General features: G+C 41.9%; 1 protein-coding gene across 2 annotated transcripts in view; it reads right to left on the bottom strand.

Annotated features, from left to right (window-relative positions):
• Positions 1 to 2,668: 2,668 nt before the first annotated feature.
• The window catches only part of HLTF (helicase like transcription factor), a 92,991-nt gene continuing 86,776 nt past the window's right edge, over positions 2,669 to 8,883 (bottom strand). For both annotated transcript variants that reach the window (XM_040349087.1, XM_040349086.1), the window contains exon 25: positions 2,669 to 2,974. In XM_040349087.1, the coding sequence (XP_040205021.1) occupies positions 2,822 to 2,974 (153 nt within the window). In that variant the 3' untranslated portion in view covers positions 2,669 to 2,821. The remainder of the gene's footprint in view (positions 2,975 to 8,883) is intronic.

The raw sequence follows: 8,883 nt of genomic DNA, 5'->3' as shown, positions 1-8,883 counted from the left end.
GCTTCTTGGCCAAAGACCCTTAGGCTAGATTAACACCGGCGTTGTTATGTATTACAACACGTTAATTTGCATTACGGCATCTTGTTCACTTTTAATGGACTGTCAAAGAACCAAAATTGTTTTCAAATACTGTGCACCCGAATATGGTAGAAGGAGGAGGAGAAGAATTTACCAGTGTTTATACACACACGTGTGACTCTATAGTCACATGGGAGGCTCAGATGTGATGGGGAGGAAATGCTTACCATAGAAACTCACTGAAAACTGAGCATTTTCAGAGTTGCCTGTAGGGTTTATTCCACCCAATCCCTGCCTGTGGCTATAACCACCAGCAGTGTTTATTGTATTCTGCCGGTGGGGAAGGCCTCCTGCCAGCAGAACACAATAGCACTGCTGGGGGGGGGGGGGAATGCTCCCATCAACACTGGCTGTGTTGATGGGTGAATAGAACCATTTTGTTTCCTTCAACCTATGGTTAAAGGAAAGAAAATGCATAATGTATGGCCTTCTATAACATTCCATATCTGACTCTTGGCTGGGAAGAACACCTACACATTCCTGAGGTCAGTGGGTACATTTTTCTGGCATATGGCAGCTCATACAATGTTGAATTATTTTAGATTTGGTAACTTGTTACAGTACCTGAGATCTATCAACAGACTTAAAGTGGTTGTAAACCCTTTACAACCACTCTAACCTACAGGTAAGCCTAGATCTCGACTTACCTGTAGATGCTTGAAATATCTCTTAAGCCTACACGGTTTAGGAGATATTTACAAAAATCAAGGGCACAGGCGCACTTTAGCAACGGCGATCGTGTCGTTCCTAATGGAGGCCGTGCAGTGACTGGCGGCTCCTGCGCAATGCGCGGGAGTGATGTCATCGCGGCTCCGGCCAATCACAGCGCCGGAGCCACGATACCCAGAAGTAACAGCCGAGAGAGATGTCAGCCGCCCAAGTAATGAACGAGGAAAGCTTCGATCTGAGGTGAGAATTACATAATGAGCTAGTATGCTATGCATACTAGCTCATTATGCCTTTGTATTGCAGGTGGTGCTTTTTTTTTCTAGTGGGTTTACTTCCTCTTTAAAGTGAACCATCTATTAAACCTTCTGCCCTTGTTGTTTTAACTTTGAATAGTAAAACATTTTTTTTTTCTGCCAGTAAATACCTTCTACAGCCCAATCAGAGCTGGAGGTGTGTCTCAGTGTGAATCCAGGAAGTGAACAGGCAGCAGCTTCAGCTGCCCACAGATAAAATAGCTGCAGACAAACTTAGTGGAGGGAGATTTCTGCAGCATATTTGGCAAGTACGAAATCACAGTATATATAAAATATGCAAAGTGGCTAAAGGGAAGCTTTAGAATGGCAAAGATGTTTTTTATTTACAAATTATGTGAGCAGACTTCTTTAAGTGATAGTAAACCATTACCTTGTAAAACAATCCATTCAGTTTAGAATAGAAAAAAAAAGGCTAAACATTTGTGTATAGATCTGAAGAAAAAGAAAAAGGGGAAAGTATTTATGTCTTTATATATATATATATATATATATATATATATATATATATATATATATATATATAAATACTGAGCTTCCCAGTGTATGGCTGTGCAGGGGAGGCATGTCAGGACAGGTCTGATCATTGGAGAGCAGGCTGAGTTCCCAGCATAGCTAGAGAACTGACCATTGTGTGCTCTCTCTCTCTCCTGCTTAGTGTGGTCAGTTATTAATAGAAAAGCAGAGGGCCTGGCAGGAACACCAGGGACTTCACATAAATGAAGCAATACAAAGTGACCAGGATACCTTCTCATACAAGTACATAGTACAACAGGCACATATCAGGAATATGAAGTGTTGGGGTAACAAACACTTTAACTTAAAGCGGTGGTTCACCCTGCAGAACAACATTTCAGCATAAAATCCGGCATAGTAGCGCGAGCTACACTATGCCGGTCTTAATTTTTTTATCCCCGTACTCACTGTTATATCGTACATAGACGATTCCGTCTGCCGCGGGGAATGGGCGTTCCTAGCAAGAGGGAGGGTGATTGACGGCCGGCTCTGGCACGTCACGCTCCCCGAAGACAGCCGGAGTAGGTCTCGGCTCTTCACGGCGCCTGCGCACAGGCTATGCGCAGGCGCCGTGAAGAGCCAAGCCTATTTCGGCTATTTCCGGAGAAGCGTGACGTGCCAGGGCCGGCCGTCAATCAACTTCCCTCTCCATAGGAACGCCCATTCCCCGGAATCTTCTATGTACGATATAACTGAGTACGGGGATAAAAAAAATACAGACAGGCATACTGTAGCTCGCGCTACTATGCCGAATTTAATGCTAGAGGGAAATTTTTTTTTTTTTTTTTATATAGGGTGAACCCCCACTTTAAGACTCCATTGAATGGGACCAATTGCTCCAGGTGACTTCCCCCCCCCTTATAATTGAAACTAAAAGATCCCCTTGTGATATTTTAAATGGGCAAATCTGGGAACTTGGCTACAGAAGGCTTATGTGTCTTGACACCAACCACAAAACGTAATATCGGGATAATGATCTGTGCTGTGTGGCCCTGCCAGGAGCTGCAGTCTGTCATCAGTTATATTTCCAATTTATACCGCTGTGTTTATGTACCACCACAGTAAAAAGGAGAAGTAAAATGAAATACACCATAGACGAATAAAGTGCTTTAATTTGGACACTACAACCCAGGTATGTTTGCTATTGAAAAATACAGATTTCTCTATAATGGAACACTGTTAATACAAACCGCTGTAACAAAAATGTTTTTATACCTCTGCTGAAATGTTTGGAAGAAGGTATGCATTTACAAATCTACCAGGGTCCGGATTTCATTAATGCGGGCTTGTTTCATTTCACTGGATGTTGGCTTATTTCCTCCAAATGCCCCTGAAGCCAGTTCTCTCTTCTTGTCCTGAATTTTTAGCATATTTTCTTCCACTGAATTTTTAACAACAAACTGAATAGAGATGTACTGGGTTAGGAAGTATACTTAATGATATATAAAATCATGGCAATAGAAAAATAGCACTCACGTTGTCTTTCCTATATTGGATATCTGCGGTGGCCACAGGCCAACCAAGAATTTAATTTGTAAGGTACTCTCTCTTTTCTCTCCCCCTTTTTTTTTTTCCTTCTCCCCTTTGTGTTATCCATTTTCACACCTATCTTTAGGTATTTGGTCTTTTCTTTTTAATGCCTTCATAAAATGAGTATGGGAAAAAATATAAGTGTATTCAAACAATGTGATTTGAATTCAAAATATATAAACAGCGCTAAAGTGTGGTTGACCCACACCAGTGAACTAATAAATACAAAAATTAATAAATAAACAAAAACAAATGATTGAACCCATGATTGAAAAAAGTGATAAAATAAAGTTTATAAGTGATTGAAGAAAATAAATAAATCTTCTGTGATCTTCAAAGTAATCTTCCACCACACCTGACGTGTATAGTGATTCCTCCACCAATAAGATTGGCCACTTACCAGAACTACTTGCCTCACACTCTCGTGTTATGGCAAAACAAGCATGTTACGAATTCCTCAAAGCAGGTGGATGAATGCCAATTCCAGCAAAATGACAGGTGAGATCCACATAACGACAGGTGAGATCCACAATAATAATACTGCTAAACTCAGTTTAATGACACACATAAAATCTGCAAAGGTTACACTCACAAAAGTAAACTCAAAAACAAGCGTGAATAAAATCAAAGCAAACTTCCTCAATATTTCTTTTGGCTGATGAACTATGGTCACGGCGGACCTGTGCAAAAACCAGATGCTTCTCACCACTTCCCCTCCGTTGTGCTGGCGCTCTCCTGTTTGGGAAAAAATCTCTCTTACTCGCTGGTCACTAGCGCGATGTAACTTGCTGAAGTATTTCACGTTGGTTCAAAGGTTCAGATGTTCACTGCGTAGCCACGCCCGACATGTTTCGTCATGTAAGACTTAATCATGGGATTAAGTCTTACATGACGAAACATGTCGGGGCGTGGCTACGCAGTGAACATCTGAACCTTTGAACCAACGTGATATACTTCAGCAAGTTACATCGCGCTAGTGACCAGCGAGTAAGAGAGATTTTTTCCCAAACAGGAGAGCGCCAGCACAACGGAGGGGAAGTGGTGAGAAGCATCTGGTTTTTGCACAGGTCCGCCGTGACCATAGTTTATCAGCCAAAAGGAATATTGAGGAAGTTTGCTTTGATTTTATTCACGCTTGTTTTTGAGTTTACTTTTGTGAGTGCAACCTTTGCAGATTTTATGTGGTGTGTCATTAAACTGAGTTTAGCAGTATTACATTATCACACGTTTTTTTCATTATTTATGTGGATCTCACCTGTCATTTTGCTGGAATTGGCATTCATCCACCTGCTTTGAGGAATTCGTAACATGCTTGTTTTGCCATAACACGAGAGTGTGAGGCAAGTAGTTCTGGTAAGTGGCCAATCTTATTGGTGGAGGAATCACTATACACGTCAGGTGTGGTGGAAGATTACTTTGAAGATCACAGAAGATTTATTTATTTTCTTCAATCACTTATGAACTTTATTTTATCACTTTTTTCAATCATGGGTTCAATCATTTGTTTTTGTTTATTTATTCATTTTTGTATTTATTAGTTCACTGGTGTGGGTCAACCACACTTTAGCGCTGTTTATATATTTTGAATTCAAATCACATTGTTTGAATACACTTATATATTTTTTCACATTTATTTAAAGCAGCAGCTGCGGACTTTTGCCTTGTTTATATTCCTTAGCGCAGCGGAGGGAACCACTGGGGCGCTTTTTGTGGTTACCAACTTTTTTTCTATAAAAGGAGTATGTTATCACTTTATTAATAAATTTATGATTTTGTTTTTATATATACAGTGAGATCCCTTTCTTGCTTCTGCAATTATTGTTTCCTGAATTTGCGTCCTGAAGAAGCCCAATGGGAAACGTGTTGATGCATTCGGGTTCTCATTAAGGCGTGTACAATTTCCATAGAGGATCAGCAGGAGTCCTAAGTGACTCATGGCTGGAAACCACACTGATGCAAGCACCAAGCTGATCCTCTATCTTAAAACTGTTGTGTGCATTGCATTAATGAGAGCCAAAGCTTGGGAATATTAGCAATACACTTCCACTGTTCAGGGGTAAGCTCATCAGTTAAAAATTTAAGCAAATCGATCCAATGTCTCTACTGCCAATGGATCAGAATTCACCAAGGCTGTAGGGAAGTCAGATAGAGAATCTTCTGGAGAGGGCAGAGGTGTGCTTAGTCAAAGTCTTACATGACTGTTGTAAAAACCTCAGCTGAGAGGGAAGAAGATCTTCAGCCACACCCAAAGCAGCCAAGGACTCTGATGAAGGAAGGTACTCTAGGAGCAGAGGACAGCATGACACCAGGCTGCACATGTGAATACCATTAGTAAAAAAAGTTGTGTCTGTCGCACAATTATGCAACGTACAGGTTTAAAATCCAGACAGTTTAGCGTTGAATAGCCATAGGCAACTAAACTCGCTGTATGTAGTGAAATTAGGATGGATCAAAAAGAGAAACATTCCATGTGGCTCTTTGCAAGCAGGAGCAGCCAGATGCTTCCTTGATGTTGTATAGCAAGAATGAGAGCACGCTCATCACACTCACCTAGCCAGTGACGTGTGCCCTCACTTTCAGTGCCAACCCCTTCCATGGCAAAACCAGTGAGAAATGGGAAATCGTGGTACCCAGCACCATCTTAAAAAATAAATAAAAATAAACTCTCCCAGCAGTCGGCTCAACCAGTCTACTCACTGCATAATTTTTTATTTACATGCAGACTGGGAAACACAGATTCAATGGCAGCAGCTCTAGACACTGAAAGTGCTCTACAGCTAACTTAACCAGAACTCATTGCCTGAAGGTCTCCTCTCCCAGCCAAGCAGGGTACAGAGAATGACTGCGCCAGATAGCTACAACTCGGAAGGGAACTGACAAGAGCAGAGGAAAAGGAAACCAGATTAAAGAATCAGGTATCTAAAGAAAATATGACCACCCCCCTAGGACATACAGAAAAAATGGAGGAGATTTACCCCAAGCTGACCTTCAGTTTTTTTTGTTTGCCAGTGTCCAGTCCTGCTTTAGACAACAGTATAACCCAAAGGGTTGTAGGGTTTAAGATTTAATCTGCTCATCAATGGATGAGAAAGAAAAACACATTTTGTGAAAAACTAATAGCACCGTCTCAGACTCCTAACTAGAATGCCAAGTTTTGTGTAGGGACATGGCACCCATGTCATGCACTGCGAGTAATATCATGGTCAAAAAAAAAAATATGGGAATTTTGATTTACCAGTAAATGCCTCATCATGGAGTACAGTAGAGGACTTCATAGATCATGATTTATTTGCAATCTACTTTCAGATGACTGGACACTAGCAAAAAAAAAAAAAAACACTCCACTCACTCCAGCTTTTAAGCAAGCAATAAGGAATGACCAATTAAGACAGAGGGAAGGGCCGGGGTCCTGTATTGTACTCCAAGATAAGGAATTTACAGGTGAATCAAAATGACCATTATATGAATCGTACAGAACAGGACTAGTCACAGACCATGGGATGTCCCCAAGCAATAAACATAGATGTATGTTGCCTACATCTAACAGAACTGCCAATTTACCCACAGAAGACTAGTGTTAAAACACTCAACAGCTTGAATCACCTTGTGACTGAAGCTTGCATAAGCTGAGGCCAGAACATCCACCCGATAGAACCTGGAGAACGTAGGAACAGAGGACCAGGTGGCAGCCTTGCACATATGGGATATAGGTGTCTCTGTTGGAAAGCCCAAGAGACACCTACAGACCTGGTGGAAGAACGCTTTCCTTAACCAATTGGCACCAGCGCTTCCAGGCCGTTTAAGGGGTTTCAGATCATGTGAACGCTGCAATTGGCTGTCACAGCGATCACATGATCGGAAAGCTCCTGATCTCTAGTATGTACCAGGAGATTTCAAGTACCCACCAGCTACATTGCTGGGAGCACGATCTCAGCACAGTGAGTTGTTTTAACAGGGCCACATCTTTGTGGCTGCTCAGTGTTAAGGCCAAGCGGCCACATATATGCGTGTTGCCAGTGTCAATGGGTTAAGGGCATAGGCACTTGAAATAACTCTGATCCTCCTGGCAATGGTGAAGTGGGAGGCAGGATGTCCTTTACAAGGACCTGCAAGTATTTGCAAACAGACCTGTGCAAAACAAGAAAAGTTTTTTTATAAGAGGGAATTGCCAGCTCAGAAACATGCCTATAATAGCCAGAAACCTTACAGGTGAGGTCTTCCAAGGGAATATCTGTAATCAGCTCCAAGGGAAGGGGATTCTGAAGAACAGAGAGCACCAGATTGAGATCTCAAGATTACACAGGAGGCCGAAATGTAGGATTTACATGAGCAACTCCCTATAAAAGTTTTGATGTAAGAGAATGAATAAGGCAGAAACCTGTGCATTAAGGGTACTCTGGGACAAACAGGGGGCACGGTTAGATAGAAGAAATGCCAAAATACGAACAACAGAGATTTCTTGCTCTGAGTAATGTCAGCGCCCCCCCCCCCCCCCCTATTCTTCAAGACCTGGGTTTCAACAGCAATACCATTAAAGTGTCACTAAAGGCAACACTTTATTTTTTTTAGGTTTAAAATAGAGTGGAGAAGGATTTTGAAAAGTTTTTATTACTATCTGTGCCCTTGTTAGGGAGATTCACCCTCTCTATTTGTCCTGTTTATCGTTATCAACAAAAATGAAAGTAAAAGAAAAATCACAGGTTTTGGGTTGACATCAAAACAGTAAGAGGGCAAATCTTCCAATGGGGACTCTCGTTCTGGTGACAGCCCGAGTTTTCCCTCACTTTAAAAGGGATTTCCTATCACTTTCTGTTTTGGCTATGGGACAAATGTAAAAAAAACAAACAAACAAACAAAAAAACGACAGAGGTTGTAACCCTCACTCTATCCAAAATTCAAATTTTTTTTGCGTTTAGTTACACCAATGAGTTAGTTAAAGCGATGTGCCAGTAAAAAAAAATATTAAAAGCCAGCAGCTACAAATACTGCAGCTGCTGACTTTTAATATTAGGACACTTACCTGTCCAGCGCCGTCCGCAGCAGAGGATGAGCGATCGCTCGTCTCTCTGCTGCTCCCCCCGCCATCCTCAGTGAGGGAACCAGGAAGTGAAGCGCTCCGGCTTCACTACCCGGTTCCCTACGGCGAATGCTCGAGTCGCGCTGCGCCCGCCGATTGGCTCACACGCTGTGTGCTGGGAGCCGAGTGTTCCCAGCACACAACGGGGGACAGACGGGAAGTCTGGAAAAACCCGTCTTTTGCCCGAGACGTGTGGCCGGAAGTGGGTGCAAATACCTGTCTTTAGACAGGTATCTGCACCCCCCTCCCCCCTGAAAGGTGTCAAATGTGACACCGGAGGGGGGGGCGGGTTCCGATCAGCGCAAGTTCCACTTTAGGGTGGAGCTCCACTTTAAAGCCAATGAATGCAAAGCAGGAGGTATATGGGGGCTTGTGTCTGTTTGGAAGAGGCTTGCCTGCCATACGTCAATTATGTATACAAACCTTAAAAGATAAATAAATAAAAAGGTGCAGTGTCTCAAAAACACACAAACAAAAAAGGATGGTAAATATATATATATATAAAACAAAATATTATTATACTGATAGACAATGTGCAAAATAAAAATGACTGCAGTAATGTGTAATAGTCTAAAATCTGTAACGTGCAACTTAATGGAATTATAAGTCAAATTCCAAACGACAATACACCGCGCCGATATGAAGATAAGTGGCACTCAACCTCCACTATATACAGTGGGGAAATTATTTGATCCCATGCAG

This window comes from Rana temporaria, chromosome 4 (genome assembly GCF_905171775.1).
Source record: "Rana temporaria chromosome 4, aRanTem1.1, whole genome shotgun sequence".
Classification (NCBI taxonomy): domain Eukaryota; kingdom Metazoa; phylum Chordata; class Amphibia; order Anura; family Ranidae; genus Rana; species Rana temporaria.
Note: the sequence above shows the minus strand (reverse complement) of the source record. Positions and strands in the feature narration are given on the sequence as shown.